A 26960-nucleotide genomic window follows, 5' to 3' on the forward strand; every position below is an offset into this window, starting at 1 on the left:
TTCCTCCGACAAATTCTAAATTATTTTTTTTAATGTATTAGAAAAATAAATAAAGACGTTTGAAGTATTGTAGGTAAAAGTTATGTCCTATTTTAGTGTAAATGTGTATTAAAATGAGTAAAAGGCGCCATTCTCAATCAGTAACGTCTTAATATGTAAACAATGCACGCGCCAATGATTGACGCCGCGTGATATGACGTCATGTGTTGAAGGCAGTCATCTTTTACAGAGATATTAGACGATTTTCATAATACTCTGTGAAACAGATTGGAAGGAAACTGGAGAATCCGGAGAAAACCCACGTTCAAGCGGGGAATCGAAACCACGTCACATGAATTAATGGCAGATTTTATTGTGCAGCGCACACGCGTTACCCCCCCCCCCCCCCCCCCGGGCTAAGGCATATACCAGCTAGCTCAGGTCCAGTCCATCTTCCCACGGGTGGCCAACTGTTTTATACGCTCACAATGTAATCTTATTTTGACGAAACTTAAAATATATGTTTATAGCCCGAAGATCTCGATTTTGGGCCTAACTTTGTGGATTATGGCCCCCGATTTCACGAAAACTCATGTTTTTAGTAGGTGACCTCTCCCCGTTACGCAATTAGTGACAATTCATGCAATATCTACCTTAGCTACGAGAACGTAACTAAAAACGCTGAGATATACTGATGTGCTTACTTTTAGCTACGATTGGGTGCCTTTAGTTCCAAGTGGCAAACTCAATTTCTTTATTAAACATACATTATGCAAGAGCTAAATCTGTCTATTGCAGGTCTTTCTTTAGGCCTGAAATGTTATCTGAATTATTAATTAGACATTAATTAACTTATCCAGACCATAATCAACTCTAGATGGCATCGCTAGCCTGCGATTTTAAGTGGATTGTGAGCCGATTTACTGCGTAACTTTCCTTCTCGATTAAACGATTAAATGGATAATCGAGACTATGCTGTTTATCGTACTGACTTTAGTAATGATGACCGAGGCTGGGCAGAAATTTCATTCGCTTAGTTTTCGGTTCATAGTTGATCAATTTGAATGAAATTTTCAGCAAATTGCCTTACGTTATCTAGTTTTTAACTATTATAGTGAGAACTGCCAACTCGTTATCGAATCTCCCATAATGTATCTTTAATGTATGTACCATCTTAAAAATAAGTACTATTAGTACTTATTACACATACGCAGTCCAATCTAGTGAAACAACATTCATTTATCAGCAAATATTGACAATAAAGTAAATCAATTAGCGTTGTTTTTATCAAAATTGATTCGGACGTTCATAATTACGCCGTATTACTACTGCGCAACTCTGATCAGATGGGTACTTTGATTGGCTATTGCACACGAGTCCCCGCCTTTATGTGTTACAGACGTAAATTTAAAATGTCGGAAAAAGCAATCTATATATACTGTCGCTTCGATTTAAAAAGAGGGGATTTGTACCCGTTTCAGGTAGGATTGATTATATGCTTAATTGTAGTTGGGTGTGGCAGAAATATTATAAATAACAATAACCAATCGTTTTTTTGATTAAAAATATTGTCAATTTTGTTTATTATGCCGGGTGCGAATCGTTCCTGCATGTGCTACATTGAAGGTAATGACATCATGTCTTATCTCGAAACACGGAGAGTTGAGAGATTAAGGTTTGTTATCTATACCTATACCTATACCAATGTTGTGGACCCTCTACACATTTCCGAAAACAAACGCGACAGAGACATTAGTTTTTAACAGATTATGTTTCTAATTGGATATAATCATATGTGGGCGTATATCTTGCATGCCTACAGTCATTGAGGGCTTTTTTTAATATTTATTAGTATATAATGTAATATTGTCCTGATTACTAGTAGACCATGAAACGCCAAAAATCAATATTCACACTGACACAAAGGATTTTTAGTAATATTATTTCGTTGAGTATTGTCGAATTAATCCGATTTTTATAAGTATTAACACGGATTTCGGTCAGTACTGGTCGGTTCCGGTACTCCGAAACAAACAGCCACCGAACGAACTAGTCTCTATCATCCAGAAAAATATTGAAGACTAGGAGGTTCTGGATGACCGAGACTACCACCGAACTACTCGCATTGCAATATGGGAACACATTCTTGGTACAAGTTCCGGTGTAGAATTGTTGACATACAGCAACCGATCTGGTTTTAAAGGTAAATTAATATAATATGTATTGTACCAGTGCCAAATCTTCAATTAAATATTTGAAATATAACACTACAGTAGGCCTACCCTTCGTAACAAAATTCAAGACGACAATATACAGGCAATAACACTGTGTGATAATTTGTTGTGTGACAGGCAACTTGAAAATAGCTACGATTGGATGCCTTTAATCATAGATCTATGCTTTAATTAAGTAATTAGTTCCAAGTCACAAGTGGCAAACTCAATTTCTTTATTAATGCATGTACCATCTTAAAAATAAGTTAATTTTATACTATTAGTACTTATTACACATATGCAGTCCAATCTACTGAAACAACATTCATTTATCAGCAAATATTGACAATAAAGTAAATCAAGCGATGTTTTTATCAAAATTGATTCAGACGTTCATAATTACGGCATATCATATTACTACTGCGCAACTCAGATCAGATTAGTAGTTTGATTGGCTATTGCACACGAGGTCCCGCCTTTATGTGTTACAGACGTAAATTTAAAATGTCGGAAAAAGCAATCTACTGTCGCTTTGATTTAAAAAGAGGGGATTTGTACCCGTTTCAGTTAGGATTATATATTTAATTGTAGTTGGGTGTGGCAGAAATATTATAAATAACAATATTAATGAATCGTTGTTTTGATTAAAAATATTGTCAATTTTGCTTACAAATGCCGGGTGCGAATCGCTCCCGCATGTGCTACGTTGATGTCAATAGCACCATTTCTTATTTGAAACACGGAGGGTGGAGAGATAAGGTTTGTTATCTAGCAACAAAATAGGCCTAACTCAACTGTCAACGTTAGCAGTGCGAAAACAGTTTTAATAAATTCTTGCAAGGGCCTAATCAAATCAACTTTTGATTAGCAGTTTTGTTCATTTGAGGTGCAGTTAGATATTACAGTACTATTTCAGTAACGTACCTCTACCAGTTCCCGTGATCGTAGAGACTTGAAATTTTGAGGGGGTAATGGGGCTAGCCATGACCTCACACCAAATTTCGGCCGAATCGGTCAATAACTTTTTATTTTACAGTAGTTTAGCTTTTGTCGAGAAAAAGTTTGTCCAATTTTGACACCATTTTGTTTGTTGACTATTTAGACTCGAATAACAAGACACTAAGATGGGTTCCGACACACTGCCCTTCCATGCTGAACGCTGTAGTTGATGATAATAACACTAATTTTCGTATATTTTAATTTTTGTTCTAAGCCACCAATTTCTATAAACAACCATTGATAGGGTAATGCACAAATTTACAAACTCGGCCATGTAAGATGAAACGAAATTTAGGTAAGCCTGGGGGAAAAAATTTTAAATTGAGAATCTTCAGTCATTTATAGCTTTGCCTATTCCAATTACAATAGTTTACAATCAAATTTTTTCAAAAATCCCAATTTTTTTTTCTCCCAGTGTGTTTAAAATGAACAGAAATTTCGCATAGCATATGATTTTAATCAAATCATATAATTATGCAGTAAGTTTTCACCTTTATTTCAATTCAATGGGAATTAGTTTATTATTGTAGTCTCCACTCCAGGCTTGCCTGCCTCTGAATGAGGTAAAATTTTGTAGTGAGATTTTACTATTCGGGTGTTGGATATTAGGCTCAAGGCATTAAATAACCCCCCTGCTGTAATTGGTAACTGTGATAATTTTTCGTCTTATTCAGCTCGTAATATTGGTGCAATTTTCGATAGGTTTATGCTTATGATAATATTTGTAAACTGTGCTATTTTAACATCAGAAATAAAATAAGTAAAATACGTAAATTTTTAACGGTAGAGGCTACTAAGTCACTTGTTATTTCTCTTGTTTACTTCTCAATTAGATAACTTTAATTCACTTTTAGTTGGTTTACCGGTAACCTTAAACATACATTATGCAAGAGCTAAATCTGATTATTGCAAGTCTTTATTTAGGCTTCAGATGTCATAGAAATTATAAATTAGATCTTTATTTACACAACCAGCACAAAATCAACTCTGTAGACCCACGGATGGGTTGGATTCGGCTTGGATTTAAACAGGATTTCGTTGATTGATTAAATTTTTAAATGGCGTCGTAAGCGGAGATTAACCGTTACGGTGACGTCATACTCTCGGAAATAATTTTAGATCGAGGCTATATGATAGATTGTACGAAGCGAGACCGCTGTTGAGTGAGGCCGCATGTCAGTCAATTTGATTGAAAGTTTGATATACATGTACATGTATACGACCTTGATATTATGTTTAGCTGTGGTTAAAATGAGAGTTTGGATGTCGGTATTATAGGCTACGCTCTTTTGTCACTTGCGTTTACAGAAAAATTATAGAAATTGATAAACATCGCAGCTAACATCACCCCCCAGTTGAATTGAAGCTCCATTGTATCACTGTCGGGAGTTACGCAGGCCTACCAGTTACAGTACAAGAGACGAGTAGACGCACTACGCAGGCTAACAATATGCCTCATTGATTTGGTCCATTCCTTTCAAACTTTCGCTTCTTATCTATATATTAAAAGTCTTATTTTTAATTTGTAGTAAAAATAAATGTGATACGAATTGAATTGCAACCCCGTCTCAAACCACAGCCATTGAAAATGTTACTTGATAATCGAGATTATGTAGGTGGAGTTAACGCCTGTCAATCAAACAATCGTCTATTCTCGGAGACGGTGAAGAGAGAATTGACTCCCATTTCTAGTCAAAAATTACAATGGTGATAACTTTGTTCAGAATAAAGTAATTTGACTGAAATTTCCAATATATTCTCCTTTCATCATCTATTTTTGAACTGTTATAGCAAGAATGGCCAACTCTCTATTAAAATCTCCCATAATGTATCTTTAAGTTAAAGGGCTAATCCCGATATTTTTTTGGAGAATAAAACTGCTTAATTTTGTGTTAAAATCCCTTAAAATCCTCTACCTAAGGGCCGAGTAACTAACTCAATATTTGTGATTCGTTTGCAAACAACTTAAATCTGTCATTCTTCATCTGGAAATGGAGACCGGTGTCTCAAGCTGTATTATGTGGTGTTTGGATAAAACCAGACATTTTTTGTTATAAAGACAATTTGTAGGTTAAATTTACCTTTCGTTATCAAATACGGCACATGAGTCATGCACTGTATAGTCCTCTCAAGGAACGGGAATCAGTTATTAGGTTACCCAATGAAAAAATTGAATTCAAATCTTAAAAGGGTTATGTGTCCGGGATAAGCAGTTTAGACGTTTACGTCCAAACTACTCAATATTTTGAACTGAAACTTTGAGACAAGGTAAATATATCATTCCTCTATATTTTGGTGCTTAAATTTCATACATACTCGGAGTTTTATTTTTGAGACTCTGTTCAAATCGGGATAGCCCCTTTAACTTATAAGTTATATAAATTATACTGCAGCTAGACTTGTTACTTTAACTTTTAATGAAGAACTATGACCACATAACCCCTGTTTTATACAATTTACACAGGTACTGGTTACCTGTTAAATATCAAATTGATTTTAAGATTTTATTACTTAATTTTAAATGGTTAAATGATTTAACACCTGTTTTCCTCTCAGATCTTTTAGAACTTTATACACCTGGTTGAACATTACATACATCAGATAAACTACATTTAAAACCACAAACTGTTCAGCTAATCTCTTATGGTCAGCGCTCTTTTAGTTTTCAAGCCCCTGTTTTATGGAATAATCTACCATTTAGTTTAAGATGTTGCACATCTCTATATCCTTTTAAAAAAACAATATAGACCCGGTTTGGCAAATATTTGGTGTAATGATTGACAACGGTAAAAATGTGATCTAACATCATAGAGATGCTTGCTTGCACTCAATCCATATGTGCTTAACTGTCAAACCCTGCACTTACTATTAAACTCATTTATTTATACACACTTTTAACTGACTGTTTTTTTATGATTACATTGTCACTTTGCAAAGTGCCCCTGAACACGTTCTATGAAAGCGCACACTGTAAATATGCTATAATAATAATAATGGTACATTATTCTTTGACAGTTAAGCACATATGGATTGAGTGCAAGCATCTCTATGATGTTAGATCACATTTTTACTGTTGTCAATCATTACACCAAATATTTGCCCAACCGGGTCTATATTGTATTATACTACATCTTTTAAAAGAGACAGGTTTTTATTGTAAATTTTAATTGTACATACCATAATTTCATCTTTTCATGTTAAATATTTATAGGTATAGGTATATCTAGGTATATTTGTTTTTATATGCATATAAATTTATTGTTTTGTGATATATTTTAGCATGTCTCGCTTTTCACCATACATGTACATGTATGTTTGGCGCACTGTAGCCCAGTTGAAGCTGACTTGCCATAAAACTCCATTCCATTCGTTGATTTTTACTTGTTCAATGTTGTTGGATTTGGAAGATGTCATGTGGAAGTTAATATTAATGGCACAAATGTTTATATAAATTATAATCGTTACACCAGTCTGGTTGGACATTGGGTCTCTGTACCTTTGAGACATAAGCTTATATCTTTTGTTTGAAGTTCCTACAAGTGAATCACATCTTTCTAAATATTATCATTTCACTTTCAGGGATATTTTAAAACCTGCTGGTACATGGCTTCACTCTGTCACTTGCCCTTGAGCCACTTTCTAATTCTATTGCAATATAATCATTTTTATACGCCCACATGGAAATGTGGTCGTATATTGCCGTCGCCCCTGTCCGTCCGTCCGTCCGTCCACAATTTCTTGTGAACACTTTACAGAATACATTTATCATCTGATTGTTTTGAATTTGATATATGTTGTTTGCATTAGTGAGGTGAAGAAGCCTATTTAATTTCAATAACTTCCGTTAATTTCTTCTGGAGTTATGGCCCTTGTTTCACTTTGTTGCACCGTGTGACAAAACGACAAAAGTTATTATCCGATCTGTATGAAAAAACGAACAAGCCTATTGAGTTTCAGCAAATTTCTGTTAATTACATCTAGAGTTATGGCCCTTGTTTCACTTTGTTGAATCTTGTGAACGCTTGAACGACAAAAGTTATCACCCAATCTGTATGAAATTCATATACATCAATTTATTTAGAGATATGAAGTAGCCTATTGAATGTCAGCAATTTCCGTCAATTACTTCTAGAGTTATGGCCCTTGTTTTACATTGTTGAACCTTGTGAATGTTTGAATGACAAAAGTTATCATCCGATCTGTATGAAATTGATATGTATTATTTGAATTAGTAAAACGAAAAAGCCTGCCGAATTTCCCAATTTCTGTAGATTACTTCCAGAGTTTCGGCCCTTGTTTTAGGTTTTAGAACCTTGTGAACCCTCAAACAACGAAAATTATAATGTCATCTGTATGAAATTGTCTATTAAATTTTAAATGCCCCTAATTACCTACAAAAGAATAAATATGTGACAACCCTTGTCAACCGCTCGGACGATTTAGCTGCTGTGGGCGTATGTTTTGTTGCCTGGCAACCTATCTTTATGTACAGAAGTTTAAGATTAAACTGCTCTATTTTGATGTTTTCAGTATATAATTTCAGTTAAGCAGACTGCTGGTATAAAATAACTTCAAAATGAGTGAACAGCTGAAATATATAATTCAAGAGTTAAACAAGCCACCATTCAATAAAAACTACAATCTGATATCCTTTGATTCTGTTGAACAGCAACAGCTTCTTCAGGTTTTATCAGATACCTTATCATTTATTGATCCAAAGGTATGTTATGATGACTCAAATAGTTTTAACAATGGGTAGGATTGATCAGCCAGAGTCCCATATGTCTAAAGCAGTGGTTCTCAACCTTTTTTGCCAACGGCACACCTTGGACCACATGAAAAAATAGCGGCACACCTGGCTTTGCAAAACAAAAACATGTTAAATTGGACAGAATATAACCGTAGACAGAGACTAGACATAGACACAAAGAATGACTCAAACTAAATAAAGAAAAACACAGCTATGAACTTTTTCGCGGCACACCTGTGTGTTGCAGCACACTGGTTGAGAATCACTGATCTATAGAGTCTCAAACTCAAGTTCTAAAATACTCAGACACCAGTGAATACTGAATTGGGATCACATGGTTTTTCACATTTTCTTAGTCTAGTGTGCCGTTCAAAATTTCGCGGCACACCTGTGTGCTGCAGCACACTGGTTGAGAATCACTGGTCTATAGAGTCTCAAACTCAAGTTCTAAAATACTTCCTTGTAACTGTAAGCCTGCTTCAATAAACACTGCTGTTATTATACTGTTATAAATGTACCACTTGGTATTTAAAATAATTCTCTCAACATTGTTTTTGTTCTTAACACAGGCCATTGCTAGGTTTTCAATATTTCTTTCATGAAAACATATTGAAATATAATAATTGAATTTTTTTTTTGCATTTGGAGAATGATTTGCAAGATGTTTTGGGATTTTTTTTGAGAATATACTTGATTTTTGTGTAGCCCTTGACCAAAGTGTGTCTTTTTCCACGAATGTTGAAATTAACATGTATGACTACTATGAGGTTTTGAATTTCAGCAAAAAGTTGATATTAGAGAGGAAACTCCAGATCAAACTGCAATAAGGATATTTCAACTTTTGAGAGTTCTGAAATATAAGCCACCAACCGATGGTGGAGGGAATTTGTAAGTTTTTGAAAAATTATACTTTTATTCTTTCTCAGTACTGAGTACCGGTGTTTCAAAACATTTTATACACATCTACAAGTTCAGTATGGAAACAAAAAATGTTGCTCTCTTATATTCTCACCAGCTCTGTCAGATTTATTTCACTGAGTGAGGTTGCTCAACAATGTATTAGTTATGGCTCCTGACATTGAAACTTTATGAATGCTCAACAAATAAGTTCAGTTACCCATGATAAAAAAAAGTGAGGATTAGTTTCCCTAAAAGTAATGGTGGTATTCCTGTGTCTTTTTTCATCTTTGAGGCCTAATAGTCTCATTTTTTATACGCCCACATTTTCATGTGGACGTATTATATTGTCGTTGCCCCGTCTGTTTGTGGACACTATACAGGTCACAATTCTTATCTGATTTTGACGAAACTTGAAATATAGGTTTATCTTCAAAAGATCTTGGTTCCTTTTAATATTGACACGTATCGGATCAAAACTTCATGGAGTATGCAGGGGTTTCACCAAATATTACTGTAGCCAGTGTAGGTGGGTAAAGTATCAAAGTAGCCGGCTAATTTTTTGAGAGTGGAAGGCTTGAAAATAGGGCTGCAGGTGCATTTGTATGCAAATAGTGTAAAAGTATGTAATACCAAGGGTGTGGACCCTCTTGAGGCCACAATTTGCATCCGATTTGGATGAAACTTAAATATATGTTTATATCCCAAAGATCTTGGTTCCTTTCGATATTCGCGCACTTCAGATTGTAACTTTCTGGATTATGGCCCTTGGTTTTACGAAGAATCACGTTTTTAGCTTGTGGACCCTCTAGAGGTCACAATTTTTATCCGATTTTAAATATGTCATCGTTACACCCTAATGACGTTTGAATTCGAATTTCGTGAAAATCAGACAGAAACTGCCTGACAAAATGGCTGCTCTGTAGCAAATAGTGTAAAAGTATGTAATACCAAGGTTGTGGACCCTCGATAGTCCACAATTTTGTTCCAATTTTGATGAAACTATACATTTAAATTTATATCACAAAGATCTTGGTTCCTTTCGATATTCACGCATATCAGATCATAACTTCCTGAATTATGGCCCCTGATTGTACGAAAAATTGCATTTTTAGCTTCTGGACCCTTTAGAGGTCACAATTTTTATCTGATTTTAAAACTGTTTAAATATCTCACCGTTAAACCATAATGATGGTTGAGATTGAATTTCGTAAAAATCGTAACGAAACTGCCCGGCAAATAAATGGCCATTCCTTGTACGCAAATAGTGTAAAAGCATGTAATATATGTTTATATCCTGAAGATCTCAGTTCCTATAGATATTTATGCATATCGGACAGTAACTTCCTGGATTATGGCCCCTGATTGTATGAAAAATCGCTTATTTTTTTTAGCTTGTTCTCTGTCCATCACTTGCAAAATGTGGGCATATCTTGCATGACAACCACTTGTTTCTCTTGTTTCGTGGGCCAGTCCTGTGATCACCTTATTGAAAGATTTTAATCACATCAAATCTTTGTTATTTTAGAAGCACATTTCGCAGTGGAATAGTCCAGGGAGAAAAACCAGTCATATATCCGATATTAGAATGGATACTTCAGCGAGTACCAGAGCTACAGAAACGAGCTTATTTAGCAAAATATTTGGTAAAAGTCGAAATACCAGCAGAAATAATGCAGGATGAGGAAGTCACTGGTTTATATGCACAGGTAATTATTGTTGGATTTCATTGATGAAATGTGATGACTATTTCAATAATGCAAACCATGGATTTGATAATTTAATTTAAAAATAGATAATTGAGACTTTATTTATTATCATAACAATAGTCCTGGTAATTTTGCTCAGGAAAAAGTAATTGAAATTTTCAATATATTCATTATAACTCATTTTTCATTATCTATTTTTGAACTATTATAGCTAGTACGGCCAGCTCTTTATCTAAACCTTATATAAGGCATTGATTGGCAGTTATTTTGTAATCTGTGTATTTCAGTATGAAGACCTTATGGAACAATTTAAAGAACTTCATAAGCAATCTGAAACCTTAAAAGGCTCCAGTTTTAACACATCTGAAATCAGGAAAGATATAGTCAACATGGAGGAAGAAAAAGAACAACTTAACAAAAGAATAGAAAGATTGCGACGAAAGGTTATATATATATTGTCTCATTATTTAACAGACCTTTTTGTTTGGTTAATTCATATTAATTAACGCTACAGATCTTCACAGTTCTCAACTCTTCAATAATATGAGATTAAAATAGGCACATATAGTCGACCAATTTTCTCATTGACATCATGCATCAATGTTCTTTCAATTCATTTTAATATTGTAACAATATGACTCACTTGAACAGCCAATTTTATGCTACATATGTTCATACAAATGCAAGTAAACAAGTAGAATATTAAAATGGTATGCGAATAATGACAATGATTACTTATTTTCTTCCTTTTCTATTTAACTTGACCATAAATTGGCTAAGTTGCAGCTAGTTGACTGCGTGTCAAAAGATTTACCCCCCTTGCATCATATTTCAAGAACTTTGGCATGATCAATTATTGTGTTAGAAACACCCTGAAATATTTTATATATATTTAAAAACATCAGTTATAGAATGCGTGACTATTTTGGGAAGGGTGAAAGGGGTGGTAACTAGTAAGTCTTTGGGGTTTTTTTTAAAAAAAAAAAACTTGATCTTAAAAGAGTTTGTCCTGTTTTCTACCCTTCATGTCATAAACAATAAAAAAGTAATTATTTTATTTGGACTGAAACGTTTTTGTTTGTTACAGCAATTGATCATGTTGCGGTTATTATTTTAGGTGGAATCGCATCCTAATTCTCAGAAGATGATGAATGTAGCGCGTATGTTAAGAGTTGAGAGGGACAGAGAAAAGAAAATAGGAGACCAAAAACAAGAACAACAGATACTAGTAAGAAAATATGATATATATTGGACATTACACCATCAGCTCCAAAGACTTTAGGTGTCTATGGTAATAACATAGACTGGGTTTTGAATTGTTCATGATTCTTGTCTGGAAAAATGAAACACACTCTTAAATCATTGTTCAACTGGACATACTTACTACTGGTTTCACTAAATGTAAATATATCTATTAAATTACTTTATTTTGTGGTTTAGATTCAACATGCTGAACAGCGAACTAAGAGAATGGTTCAGCAGTTAAAAGATATGCAGCAAGCCAGTGTAGGAGCAACTGCAGAGAGTAAGTACATCCTTGGACATCAACGATTGTCAACAAATATAATCTTAATTTTTAAATGGCATAATCTTACTTGTTTTTTTATTCATGTCAAGGCTGAGAAAGATCCTTGAGTCTCTGAATTTTTCAGCGTGGGATGAAAAAAACCTGAGGTCCCGTGTACACATTGACAGTTGGAATTCAAAATAAGAGTAGGCTATACATGTAACTCTGCTGTCCAGGCAAAATTTCCCTCAAAGCACATTGTATGGCATATGCCCGTCTTCATTAGCCCAGTTGGTACAGAACAGTACGATGTTAAACACCACTTCATTTATTCATATCAAATTTGTTTCCCATGCTAACACTCCATTTGCTTTTTGGGAAACAACAAGTAGAATGTGTTTTAATTATTCAGGTTTGATAGAAAGACTAGAGGAAGAAACTAAAACCAATACCTACCTAGTCAAAGAAAAGTTACCGAAAGATTTAGCTGGCAAGAAAAAAAATGTTCAAGATTTACAGAAAGTTGTTTCTGAACCAGCTATGGGCCAGTCTGATCTAAATGAATTACAGCAGCAGGTAATCTGGCACATTCAATCATGCTCCTATTCATGTGTGATAAATAATATCTCTTCATGACAAAAGAATTAACCTTGGTATGTGTGATTGAAAATGCTGTAGTGTTGACAATTATGATGGCTAGTAATCCTGCTGCATTTATGTTGTTTTTTAGATACAAGGATTGAATGCTGAAGTAAATGAATTGATAGAGAAAAGAATGAGAGCAGGAGATCCATCTGATGATAAACTTTCACTATTTAAACAGCAGGTATGTTTTTCTTCAGACTTTTGAAAAAATTAGAAATATAGCACAAAAGAAACTTTCTGTTAAGTAGATGTTTGATTATTCTTACGACAGAAACTTTTTAAAATTATAAGTTGCACAACAAAATTAGGTTTACAGTCCAGAACTGATAATCCTATTCATTTTTTATTCTAAGCTACTGGATATTTTCAGTTTTTGAAACAAAATCAATTATCAGTAGTAGAAATATTGAAATTGACTTTCTGTATTTCTTTCTAAATAGGTATTTAAATTCAATAATGCACAACCATAGATTCGTAGAATTGGCCGAGGTGTGCCGAATGTTTAAAGGCTTTGACGTTGAAACCACTTGTGCGTCATTCTGTTAATATCTAGGTAATCAACAAAAACCGACATGAGTATTAATCTCAACGATAATTGATTGATGATTGCAATTGGTTGTCAATCTTATGTAGGTTAACACCCACGGATTGAAGGCCAGATTATACAATGTTAGTTCAATGTAAATGGTGTGACGGGACGGCTGATTAATGTTGTAATTTGTAATATTCAGAATACGGATTACTAAAAACTTTTTGGGGTGAAGTAATAAGGAAATAAATCGGGACATGAAAATGATGACGGATTTCACTGAATGCCATAGTATTCAAAAGCCGGATGTAATTATATCTGAAGTGCTATTTTGAAGGTAACTGATCATTGTAATTATCTATTACAGGCTGGTATTATTGTACATAAGAAAGATTCAGTGGCTGAAAATTTACGAACTGCTCGAGAAGAATATAATCGTTTTAAAGAAGAAGCCATTCAGAAACGTGAACAAGCACAGAGTGTTGAAGGAGGAGAGGTTTTAAAGGGTGAAGATGTGAGTTAGTTTGTATCAAACTGCAAATATCAGTTTACTATAACATCAGTTGATTTATCTACCTCACAGTCGCACATTGTGGGGGTGGGGATGAAAGCTTCCTCTGGTGAAGTATTTGGAAATTATTTTACAAAAACTTTTTTCAAGCAATTTCTATGGAATTGTTTTTTTTTTATATATATACTGGTACGAAGATGTATTGACAGAAATGGGAAGCACAAAATATATTTATTTTTTGTTTTTATTTTTTTCTAGTTCAAAAGGTATGTAAACAAATTAAGAAGCAAGAGTACCTTTTATAAGAAAAAAAGACAAGAAGTTGCTGAGCTAAAAGCTGAAGTAGGAACTCTTCAGAGAACAATTGAAATATTGCAGAAAAAGGAAGATACTGTCAATGCCCAGTTGGTAAGTTAGCTTAAATTGAGATTTGAAAAAAAATTGTTTGCCAGTCTCTTTAGAAACGGGGGGTTGGATGGTTGAATGGTTAGCACGTGCACGCTGTACCATAAATAAAATAAAACCAAGTACGAACAATCCAAACCATAAGACAGAATTCGAAGTCCTAAAAAACGTTATAGGCAAAATAGTGTATTCAAGCAAAATAGTGTAATCAGCAAATGGACTGCTCCGTAAAGTCTGTCATTGAGTCAACTGGCGTGGTACATGGCAAGGAGTAGGGTCGCCTGTCCAACTTCGTGGGTTTTCTCCGGGTCTCCGGTTTCCTCCCACTGCTAAAGACCCCTACGCGCAAGTGAATTATTGAAATAAAATTATAAAAATTCCATATGTTTGTCTCAAATGAACTATATTTTCTTCAGAGTCATGTGGAGAAGAAAAAAGGTGTATCTGGATACCGTGAGACACAAGACAACCTAGAGAAAGTTTCTAGTATGAAAAGTGATTTTGATGATATGAAGGGAAAAACATTAGAAGATATTTCTGAGATGGTTCAACGTCTGCATGTACAGATACAACAGAAACGCAGTACATTTGCTCCCATACTGCGAGAAATAAGGCCACTGCGAGAAACCATGCAGGTAAATAGTTATGTACTATTTATTTTAAAATAGGAGTTAACATTCACATTAAATTTTTGTCCTCCGCCTTTAGAAGAAAGCAGGGGTTTATTAAAATAGGTCCGTCTGCCTGTCAGTCCGTCACACTGTTTGGGACACAATAACTCTCCTTCTAATTGAGCTAGAATGTTCAAATTGGGTTTAGGTGTTTATTAGGTCAATGCCTTGATGGAGTTCAAAGATGAGCATTTTCTGTTTAGGGTAAACAGAGATAAGCAATTTGATTGGTTGATGCTTTGGGACACGATAACTTCAGTTCTAATTAAGTGATGAAACTTGGTGTATTGTTTCATTACATCAATACCTTGACTAAGTTCGATAATGAGTATTTTCTGCTCAGGGTAAGCAGAGCGATAAGCAATTTGATTGGTCAAGACTTTGGAACACAAGGACTCTCCTTCTAATTGAGGTAGAATGTTCAAACATGGTGTAGGTGTTTATTAGGTCAATGCCTTGATGGTGTTCGAAGATGAGCTTTTTCTGTGAAGGGTAAGCAGAGATAAGCAATGTTGATGCTTTGGGTCACGATAACTTTGATTATAATTAAGTGAGAGTGATGAAACTCCAAGTATAGTTTCATTTTATCATTACCTTGACTAAGTTTGATGATGAGAATTTTCTGCTTAGGCTAAGGAGAGATAAGCAATTTGATTGGTCAAGACTTTGGAACATAACAACCCTGCTTTTAATTGAGGTAGAATGTTTAAACTTGATGTAGATGGTCATTAGGTAAATGTCTTGACTGAGTTCAATGATTAACATTTTGAGCTAAAGCTAAGCAGAGCTAAGCAAATTCATTGATCAATGCTTTAGCACAAGATAACTTTGATTCTATCTGATAGAGAGTGATAACCATATATTCACATTTCCTGTGTTAAGGAGTAACTCCATTAAACATTTCTGGTGTAATGTGTAAGTGGTCAGTTGGCTCAACTCTAATAAATGTTATTGAAATTTATAAATTGTGCTTTAACCTATAATTCCAAGAGCATAGGCGTACGAGCTGGCGGGGCTTGGGCACCAAATGCTGGGAAAATGTGGGCACACAATTGTACTTTGTAAAAGTTGTATAAAAAAATATTGTGTTCTTGAATGCGTCCAATTTAACAGCGAATTTAAATTCAGAGTGTCTATAGTTAGGCAATTAAATAGAAATCTTAAGACTCGAACCCTCTATTGTTTGGAGTACAGTAAGCCACGAATTACAGTTACATAAACAACTGTTTTTAGTTGTGTATATTACAAGTAAATAAAATTTAGTTCTCTTTTATTGATGATTTAGAAATTAAGAACTTATTCATCGCAAAAGAGATATTATGATTATTATGTAACATACTAAGAACCTAAGTACATTTTTGGGGCACCAACCACCACCGCCCCCCCAGTCAAAAATTTCCCCGTACACCTATGTCCAAGAGGACAATTAGTTACTGCTTGTAAATAAACCTGTATTCAGTTTAGCATACAGTGATAGTCAAGTTTAGGTATATAACATGAGAATTAAATTACTAATTGAATTACCTGATGATGCACGGGTGAAAAATTAGATCAATAAATCCAGAATATTACACCTCATATGGTTATGTATGTAATCATTCATAAATGAAAATTAAATTTTAACTGGATAAGAGTATGTGAAATGTGCATGGCACTGTTGATTGAGTCTATCTCCATTTTTCAAACACCCACACTAACGCAATAATCATTAATTGTCAATTTCATCATTGATTACTGTACCAAATACAATATAATTAGCATCATTAAATTTATTGAAAAAAAAATGGTTATTATTATTATGAAGTTATTTTAAAATTTGAAGTTTCTGTTTTATAGATGTAAGTGAATTCCTACACAGAACGAGAATAAACACATGAGATAAATGCAGAAATTTGATATTTGTGATAAATCATTTAGCCACATAAAAACATGAACATTTTTTAGGGATTATCCAAGAACCAGATAACTGTTACTGACATAAGATCACACATTAGATAATTTAGAATGTTTTTTCTTAAGGACACTTTATTATGGTTTACTAAGTTGATTAGAGAAGGAGGTTATACTTATTTTACCCGTCTTTTGTTTAGACACAGACACCAGAATATGAGAACAAGAAAGCTGCCTATGATCGTTGTCAGGCTGGTTTAGAAAGCAATATGCAGAAGTTAGAACATGAAGTGAGAGGTTATCGAGAAGAAGTAAAGGCTGAAGAATCACGATATCATTATTTGAGTGGCATGATGACAATAATGGAAACTCAACAACAAAGGATAAATGAAGAAATGAAGGCTTATGTTTCATCTGATCCCTCAGAGAAAAGGAAAACATACAGGTAATTCAGTTAGGAACTGTGTGAAAATAGTTACGTGACTTTTATCTTTAAAGAGAGAGAGAGAGAAATGGGGTTTAACGTCCACTCGACACAAACCAGGTCATTTTGGGACTAACGTATGGTTTAATTTTATTACAATAATTCGCTTGCGCGTAGGGGTCTTTAGCAGTGGGAGGAAACCGAAGGACCCGGAGAAAACCCACGAGGTTGGACAGTCGACCCTACTCCTTGCCACGTACAACTGGGGAATCGAAACCACGCCAGTTTTTATCTTTAAACACTATTAACAACCCAAATATATGTTTAGTATCAAGACACCTCTTCTGGAACTTGCCTATAGATGTTACAGGTGAAACATAGCAAAGATTGTCATTTTAAAATTATATTTGGTATCTGTTACATCTATTGTACCTGTCGCATATAATATAAGTAAAATTGTTGGACATGTACCGTTAGGTCTTAGGTTCAACACTGTCTTGGCCCGAGAAAGTTCCTCAGGATTTTTCAGCTAGGGTTCCTTGTGTAAGTTCTTAAGGACAGATTGCTTGGAAAAGAAATAGTATCTAGTCGTTCAGATGGTCCCGAAAATCCAAGTCTTCATGTGTACTAGTTGCCTTGCGTGTAAAATAACCTTTGACAATGAAATTCAATGAAAAGTAGACAGCAATGTCGTTGTCCTGGCAAATTTTCTCTTATTGCACACGACATAACATTTGACCACCATCATTAGTCCGGTTGCTGCAGAAAAAGAGGACATTAAGTTCTATCTCATTTCATCTAATAGAAGCAGTGTTACTGGTATAGCCATTTAAAATATTTAATTATTTTACAGAGACATGTATAACAAAAAAATTCAGGAACAGAGTAATTTGGGAACAGGACTACGGGAAAAACAAAAATCTATTCGAGAAATGCATGAACCAAACCTTCATCAAGTGAAGATGTGGAAGGATCTGTCTCGACTTATGGAATGTAAACGTCAGTGTTCCAGTGGTATGAGCGGGGGTGATTATGGTAGTGGTGGAGGAGGGGTACAAATGAGCGGAGGTCCAGGCTACATGGATCAAGCACCAAATCATTTAGAAGAAGATAGATTGGTTTTATAACTGATTATTTGTATTTATCATCTACATTTCATAGGATTATTAAGATCATTGTTTGTCCACACCTTTTCCGTCTTTTTCTGACATAGATGATTAACTATATATATATATATATATATAGTTCTAGAGATCATTTCATATCTGATCAACCAAGATTTGAATTTTGCTGAGAAAACGAAGGAGCCAACTCCAATTATTTTTATTTTGTGGTCCTGGGATTTTTCAAACAGTTTAATCTTCTCATGGCCCTGTCACACTATTATGTTTGAGAGAAATGTACAAGTTGCGTATGAAAATAAATAAAATAATTTTCATAGCACAAAATGCCCTTGAAAATACAGAATTATTTGTATACTTACTATAATGAGTACCGTATATCTAACCTATGAGTAGCGTATAAACTGCACATATCCAGCGTACAGCTATCATGTGACAAAGTGCCCATATAAGCATTGGCTTTTCTATGTTGCAGCATTATTGCAGTATGGGTGCCTATATATACACTTTCTAAAAAGCTGGCAATATGCCAACCATACACTAGTTGTACGTTAAATACGTTACTGAATCGTCAGGCATATGCCAGTATTACAGTACACCTTTATGAAAGCATATGACTAGCATACTTGACCTATGAGTAACATACCTCTGGCGTAACTCTCACGTATTCAGCGTATGGTTAGCTTTAAACCTTACGTTCGAATACGAACAAACTTTTTAGCCATGCTTTAAAAAAACAAGCAGCTTCGCCATATGTGACTGTGCTTGAAATGCATACAACCTATGCCTAACCTAGCTCTAGAGTATGTCAGCCTAAGTGATATTTTTCAAACACTGGCATGCTCTAGTACGATACACAATAATGTGACGAGGGCCATTACCAAATCTTATAAAATAGATCCTGACAAGGATCAACAGTTGGTTGATTTGAATACTTCTTATATAGTAGTCTACCAGACAGACACAAACTGGAAATATTAGTCTAAATCTATTATATATATATATATTGATGAATTTATTCTGAACCACATTATTCCGTCCATGAATTCATTTTACTATAGTATAAAAGTTATATATTTAAGTTTATGAAAATGTTAATTTTGTGAATTTTTATTTATTTTTGCTGACTTATAAAGCCATGTATAGTATATAATATGTTGGAATATCTATATATCTATTTGACATACCAATACTAATATTTTGCACAAAATCAAATATGTAAATTATTTGCATTCTGACGCATTTGAAATTATAGTTATTGTTACATTAACATTTTAAAGAAAACTATTGGAAAAATATTAACCTTCTCATTTTTCTTTTACTTTTATTCACAGACGATCTTCCGTGTTTGGCATCCATCTTTATAGATTTTTGACAGCTATCTTGAAATTTTTGATATTATTTATATATTAGTATCAAAGATCTGTTCAAATTTTAGAACCTACATGTATATATGAAGCTAGTGTACATTCCTAACCTAAGACTGTGAATTAAACTTTGAACTGTCTATGTGATAAAGTTTGGTGGTAAAATTGATAATTATATTAGGGAGAAATTGTGGAGATATGTTCCTCTTCCTAAATAAATTTACAGATGTCCGCAAATAGTTTGTTTTATTTTTATATACCCAAACTAGATAGTCGTCTCCCTTGTCAGTCGGGTCCGTTTAGTTTACTTTATAGAGGCTAGAGTTCTTCAAGTTTTTTATAGGCCCACATTTTCATGAACAATTTTTATCCGATTTAAAACCAGCTGTTAATTTTCAGGCAAGATACGTCCACATTTTGCAAGAGATTGATAGAGAACAAGCTAAAAATGGAAGTGATTTGAAAGTGATTTTTTGTACAATCGGTGGATCTCATCCAGACAGGTATGATCTGAAATGCGCAAATATCGAAAGGGACTGAGATCATTGGGATATAAAGATATATTTTAAGTTTCATCAAAGTCGGATAAAATTATGAGCTCTAGAGGGACCACAACCTTCCTATTACATACTTTTACACAATTTGTGTACAAAGAGCGGTCATTTTAACGGACACTTTAGTTTCGCTTTACCGGAAATTTGAATTCAACCTTCATTATGGTGCAATTTAAAAGGTTTTCAAAAACACGATTTTCCGTACAATCAAGGGCAATAATTCAGGAAGTTACAATCCGATATGCGCGAATATCAAAAAGAGCCAAGATCTTTGCAAGTTTCAAGATCGGATCAAAACTGTTGCATCTAGTGGGTCCACAACCTTGATATACTATATATTTACACAATTTGCGTACGAGAGGCGGCCATTTTATCCGACAGTTTTGTTCCGATTTTCACGAATTTCAAACTCGACCATCATTAGGGTGTAACGGTGATATATTCAAACGGGTTTTTTATCGGATAAAATTGTGACCTCTAGAGGGACCACAAGCTAAAAACGTGTTTTTTCGCACATTTTACTATCCGAAATGCGCTAATATCAAAAGGAACCAAGATCTTTAATGGGTTATAAACATGTATTTCAAGTTTCATCAAAATCAGATCAAAATTGTGGCCTTTAGGGGGTCCACAGTCTTGAAATACCATATATTTACAGCATTTGCGTATTTCACAAAATTCGAACCCAACCAGCAATGGGATGTAACGGTGATATATTCAAACAGTTTTTGAAATTGGATAAAAATTGTTACGTCTAAAGGGACCACAAGCTGAAAGGATTTTGATGAAACTTGAAATGCATGTTTATAACATCAAGATCTTGATTCCTTTCAATATTCCCGCATATCGGACCGTAGCTTCCTGGATTATGGCCCATGGTTGTATGTCACTGTTACACCCTAATGACGGTTTAGTTCAAATTTCGTGAAATTCGGACCGAAACTGCTTTACAAAATGGCCGCTCCTTGTACGCAAAAATTATAGTGTTAAAGTATGTAATACAAAGGTTGTGGACCTTCTAGATGTCACAATTTTTATCCAATTTTGATGAAACTTAAAATATATGATTATATCGCAATGATCTTAGTTCCTGTAGATATTCATGCATATCGGAGTCGGACCGTAACTACCTGGATTATGGCCCCTGATTGTACTAAAAATCTTTTCTTTTTTCTGAGTTTGTTCTCTGTCCATCCCTTGCAAAATGTGAGCGTATCTTGCATGGCAACCGCTTGTTTCAAATTTTGTGCAATTGTTGTAAACCTTGAGGGGATGATTCCTGTTGACTTTAAGCGTTCTACGACATGTTGTTCCAGAGTTATGTTATATGTCCACATGTAATATGGATCGTCACCCGTGTCAGTCGTTGGGTACTTGATTGTCCTTCCACATGATACGTTGCGTCAATGTAGTTTTAGAGTTTGGGCAGATTTTTGCGCTGCGTACATATGAGTAGCTGAGCTGAGCTTAGTTCTATTACAGCATCACGGCATTTATCTACCAAGACCACCATCAGTACTAGTCAAGTGCCTAGCCTACAAATTTACTGGAAAGAGTCAAGTCGCTCGACAGTCGCTGAGCTATTAAAAAAAAATATTAAAAATCTTCGACTTCGACTCGACAGCAATGTTTGGTTTCACTAATGTAACATTTCTGAAAGTTTATACCCCTTTACCATAGAATCACATCATTTACAGATTTGCAAGGTCCCACCTCCCTAAATTTAGCGCGTAATCAACCAGCATGCAGACAGACATGAAAAATATTAACATTCCGAGAAAAACTCATCAAAAATAATGATTAAATTCAAGTCTTTTCCATGGTTAAAATCACATCAAATATACACCTTCGTGTTCTAGGATACACATAAGTTTATAAAAACGCTATAGCACAACATTTCAGGGTCTAAAAGTAGCAAATAAAGACGGTAAAAAAGACGACGATGTTATATGAACCTTTTCTGTATGAAAGCTGTTCAATGCGTGCTGCCGCATTCGTGTGCCGTATCACGTATGAGAAATGCAGACACATTGAAGACCTCACATACAAAATCGATACGGATACGCGATACAGACCAGGAATTTACGATTGCCAAAAGTCACTAATGTCCATTACCACGTTATGTTATAGCTGGTTAGAGTGGAATACGGGGACAACGTGTTTTAGGAAGCAAGGATTTCCACTCTGCCAGAGTGAGGATCTATCTAACCTGCGTTGACATTTACTCGCATCTAGTAGATAATCATATTAAATGCCAGGAAAGACACATAATTCTGGTCTCTACGGTCATCGAAAACATGAGGGCGAAAGTTCTTAATTTTATTAAGTCTTATCGAAATTAGAAAGTAGATACGTCTTTAAAAAGGTCGTGTTTGATTATTACAAGATAAATAATTATCTTACGACCCCTTAATAGAAAGACAGATAAATTTAATTAGTATTTCTGGTAAGCGATATCCAATTTATCTTATATAGAGATCACTTCGTGTAAATAAGGTATATTTGTGACACATTTCCTGTTGGTTTCATTCATAGATGTTGTAAATAAGCGTAATATGATATATGTAATAGTATTATCGAGTTCATTCATAAAACACGGTCGATTTTTTCTTGTCACGTTTTAGTTCAACTTTTATCCGTTCATTTGTGACATTAAAACATTATTGTGAAAGAAGAATTAAAAAAATATGATTGTTATAAGTCTCGCAAGCAAGAATTCACGAAAAAATTTTTTTAAAAAATGAAATGGTGTATGCGATTTACCTATCCAATTTATATGGCGATTTTCCATACCGAACATTTTAAACAGGAAAATTACTATAGAATAAAGTTGAATAGCGATTCAAGTATAACTCACTTAGAAACCAGGTGAGAACGCGGAAAGTAAGTTTTGTGGATATAAAAGATTAATTTAAAAATGAAGGAACATTCTCCCAAGATTTTTAACAAGGAATTTAGTCCTATTTGATAGTAGTTCCTTTACGAACTGTCTCTGATCGGACGATGTCCGCCGACAGTTTCTATCCGTCCCTATATAACTGTAATATGAAAATACGGTAAAATACCGCTCTAACCCCGCCTGCTCTCAGACTATCTTTCTATTTTTCAACGTAATTCTTTATTTTTCGCCAAAAGGAATCAAGTGATAATCCTGTACATTTGGGACTATTAGAGAGTGAAAGCCGCATATTTAGGTAGACCTCACACTCACGAACGCAGAGCGTTCATATCCCGAAACAATAACAACCAATTAGAAACAAGAGTGATATTGTTGTTTCTCTATGATGAATTATTTTATTGTGGGACGAGGTTGATTTCTAGCAACAAACATCGGGCCTAGAATGTTATACCTATTGTGGCACGTCGGTCAACTTTTAAAAGATAGATAATTACGATTTAGAAAGAATTTGTGGTACAAAATACCACCTAAAGACCATGAATCTTTTTGAGTATTTTGACTTGTGTCCGATCGAAAGTGAAAACTCTGTGGTGCACTCTTCCTTTGGTAACAATACATCAGTGCTGTGCATGCGGAGAAGCATTACAAGTTGGCTTGTGGGGGGTCACCTAACCAGCAGCTTGATTTACTTTGGTTTTTGCTGTTTTTGTAAACTGGCTCTGATTGCAACCTCTCTAAACATTTGTCGTTACCTTCGATGACAAATTGTCCTGGTTTCCAAGAAGTTACAAATCTGTTAATCCGGTTACCACTTCGATGACAAATTGTCCTGGTTTCCAAGAAGTTACAAATCTGTTAATCCGGTTGCCACAAAATGTGTAATGCGTAATTGTTCCAATAATTCTAGGTTTAGCTTTTCATTGTATATAATAATTTCTCAGAATTATATCCTTATCCCGCTTCTGTCACTCTGCCATTTATATTTGCAACTTTAATGGTTATATCAGAAAAAATAATCTGTGCGAAGATTGTGACCCTCGAATTGATTTACTTGAGAATTGTTGTGGATGATTTAGGAGAGATTGTAATTGCATGTTTTGGTATTTTTCATATTTGCCATTTCTTCGTATTTTTTCGTTTAGCTCAATATTACAAGTCCGAAACTTGTTTTATAATTAGTTTATTATTATTGTTGTATACATCAAATTAGCCGTACATTGAAAGTGGTTCTATAACTAGTGTAAAATAAAGAATACAACACCTGGTTACACGAAAGGGCATACTAATGGAACATATATCGCCACCTAATCAACTGTTCGATCATCGACAACTAATTAGACTGACGGATTTGTTTTCATCTCCTATGCTACAATGCTGTCTAACATTAGCATAACATGCCCTTGTTACCCAAAGATAAACATCATTGTCCAGAACAACACATTGGCATCAAACTATATACAACACGTTTCAAACGATAATTGTTTCAATATCTTTTATTTTTGCCATTTATTTCGATACCGTCACCACTAGATCAACTTCACGCCATGGAAAACAATGATGACCAGAAGCACATATCAGTCATTTCTTTCATTGCTTCTTAATATGGTTTTGAGTTTGTCGGTGACGTTGATGAAAGCGGTGATGTCGAGGGTGTAGTCGAGTTCGGTATTGGCGATCTTCCTGAGCAAGTTTTCCCATAACTTGAATGACCACATATCTTCTGTTACGGGACAGTGGTGCCATATCTTCATCCACGATGCTGGAGACAGCTGAACGGTACAGAAAATGAAAATTTATGAAATATTACTTCCTTTGCTATTCTCTACAAAAAAACATCCACTGGGTCTTATTTGGAATGCACCACACAGTTTTCAGTACAATTATAGTTCCTACATTTTTTTTCCATTTGTCTTACATAAAGAAAGTCAGATCATTTCATTGTACTTAATGAGTGAAGGTACATGTGAAGTGCAAAATATCAAAACTAACTTATCATCACTGATTGATCTCAGCAAATTCCCAGAATTCGATCTTTCCTCAGACATTGCTGAATAAAATGACCATAATGAAGGTAATGGTGATCTAAAAAAAAAGTACATGAAATGATATCACATTAGCCTTTTTTTTCGTTCCTTTTTTTTCGTTTTGATTTTCAGTATCTATACTATATTATATATCACATGCACATGCGACTGATGATATTATTTGTCATTGTACCTGTTTTGTGAACTGAAATTAATTGTTTTTGCTACATTATTGGTACAAATTTCTATGAAAATCGGTCACTCGATACACCATAAACTCGATTCAGCAGTCTAAGCAACCTATGAAATGATATATCACATATTAGCATATTATCGCACAGCAAGTCATTTAAGTAGAATTTTTGGTGGCCAGTTTGGATATTAAGAATCCAGGTATAAAAATTCATCGGAGAGCAAACCTGGTGCCATGTTCGTTTTAAGGGGACCAAGTGGCCACAGAAAACATAATGCGTTTGAACATTTTGTGATACATCCAACCCTTATCTTAAGACCCGGTCCCACTGCACTTACGGATGCAAAGAGGGTGTAAAACGGGGAAAAAACGTGCCCTGCGTTTGAAAACGCCATGCATCCGTTGTGTACTCATTGCATACGTGTTTCATACGCTCTATCCATCGAGCATCCTTTCACTTTGATTTCATCCGCGCAAAAAGTTTTGAGCTGCACAAAACTTTTATAACGGATGAACTTTCTGCCGTGTACGATGTAAATGCGCGAAATATACGAACACCAAACGTTCCATGTCCGTTATCATCCGTTAAACGTCCACTGTATTCTCTCTGCATCCTCTGGGCATCCTCGCAACTCACATCCGCTCCAGCTGAAAACGGAAAGAGGGATGAAAGATAAGGTACATGGAACGTCTATACATCGTTAGTAGCGCGGAAATAGAAAGGATGTAAGCGTATGCATCTCGTATATAAAGTTTTCAAAACGGACAAAGCGTTTGTATCTGGGATGTATCTGGTATATTGAAGGATGTCTGGAGTTTGCCGGAGCTGTCATCCACTTCCATCCGCTTTCATCCGCTAGGCTTCCGATGAACATCCATTTAACATCCCCGCTACATACGTCCCACGATCGTTCTATTCCGTTCTGTTTTCGTCAATTTTGTCCATTTCTGGAGCGGATGAAAACGGATGGAGCCACCCCGAAAGTTTGTTCGTCCGCTGTGTCCTTTTTGCATACGTTTTGTGTCCATCGGCCACTGGGACCGGGCCTTTAGGGGCATTCTGGTATTAATCCACACTCACGTTCATTGAACGCAATAATACAAGTTCGATCATAAAGTTAACTGCAGCTGAAAAAGGTCTGAAGAATGCCGTTGATTTCTATCTGCCAGTGGTTCAGCATTCTGTACATACATCTGAACACGGTCAGAAAACGACCATAGAATTTGACATTTGAGAATAATATACGTTTTTTTAAAAAACCGAAATGTCCAAAAACCATGACTGATTGACCGAAATGAAACATCGACAATTTTGGTAAATAGTTACATACATATACATTCGTATATTATATCATGGTGTTTATAACTTATGATTTTGGAATAAAAGAAGGTAAATATGGTGTTTATTCATTCCAATACGGTAAAGGAATCAGCTGATTTGCGGCTCAATGTCCTTCACCGAAGCCCCTCGTCCAGTGTCCCAGAAAAACATTACGGTCTTGGCAAATCAAAATGCAGTATGTAATACCTGGTCTATATAAGGGCATTGGTGACCTGATTCTTGTGGCGTGATGTCATATCTGCGCGTTTCATTGACAGAATTTCTTGCAATGATCCGGAACGTTGTGCATTATGAATGGGTGAAAGGGCTGTGAATGAATTAAATGTCCGCA

General features: G+C 34.9%; 1 protein-coding gene across 2 annotated transcripts; it reads left to right on the top strand.

Annotated features, from left to right (window-relative positions):
- Nucleotides 1-2095: 2095 nt before the first annotated feature.
- LOC126820779 (intraflagellar transport protein 81 homolog) lies at nucleotides 2096-19848 on the top strand. 2 transcript variants are annotated; one of them, XM_050548904.1, is made up of 14 exons: nucleotides 2096-2182; nucleotides 7722-7911; nucleotides 8723-8829; nucleotides 10367-10547; nucleotides 10835-10990; nucleotides 11665-11775; nucleotides 11988-12072; nucleotides 12467-12630; nucleotides 12785-12880; nucleotides 13596-13742; nucleotides 13998-14147; nucleotides 14561-14779; nucleotides 16906-17150; nucleotides 17983-19848. In XM_050548904.1, the coding sequence occupies exons 2-14, from the start codon at nucleotides 7768-7770 to the stop codon at nucleotides 18254-18256; spliced, it is 2079 nt and encodes a 692-aa protein (XP_050404861.1). In that variant the 5' UTR covers nucleotides 2096-2182; nucleotides 7722-7767; the 3' UTR covers nucleotides 18257-19848. The 2 variants fall into 2 exon arrangements, with proteins under 2 accessions (XP_050404861.1, XP_050404872.1); XM_050548915.1 differs by having other exon boundaries at nucleotides 2115-2182; nucleotides 7735-7911.
- Nucleotides 19849-26960: the final 7112 nt, after the last annotated feature.

This window comes from Patella vulgata, chromosome 1, assembly GCF_932274485.2.
Source record: "Patella vulgata chromosome 1, xgPatVulg1.2, whole genome shotgun sequence".
In the NCBI taxonomy this organism is placed as follows: Eukaryota; Metazoa; Mollusca; class Gastropoda; family Patellidae; genus Patella; species Patella vulgata.

What these genes read in the sequence shown, in the direction of transcription:
- LOC126820779 (XM_050548904.1), top strand. Translation starts at nt 7,768, where the DNA reads ATGAGTGAACAGCTGAAATATATAATTCAAGAGTTAAACAAGCCACCA. An exon ending in TGTAGGAGCAACTGCAGAGA is followed by an intron (nt 12,073 to 12,466) that starts GTAAGTACATCC and finishes TTAATTATTCAG; the next exon opens with GTTTGATAGAAAGACTAGAG. An exon ending in AGGTTTTAAAGGGTGAAGAT is followed by an intron (nt 13,743 to 13,997) that starts GTGAGTTAGTTT and finishes ATTTTTTTCTAG; the next exon opens with TTCAAAAGGTATGTAAACAA.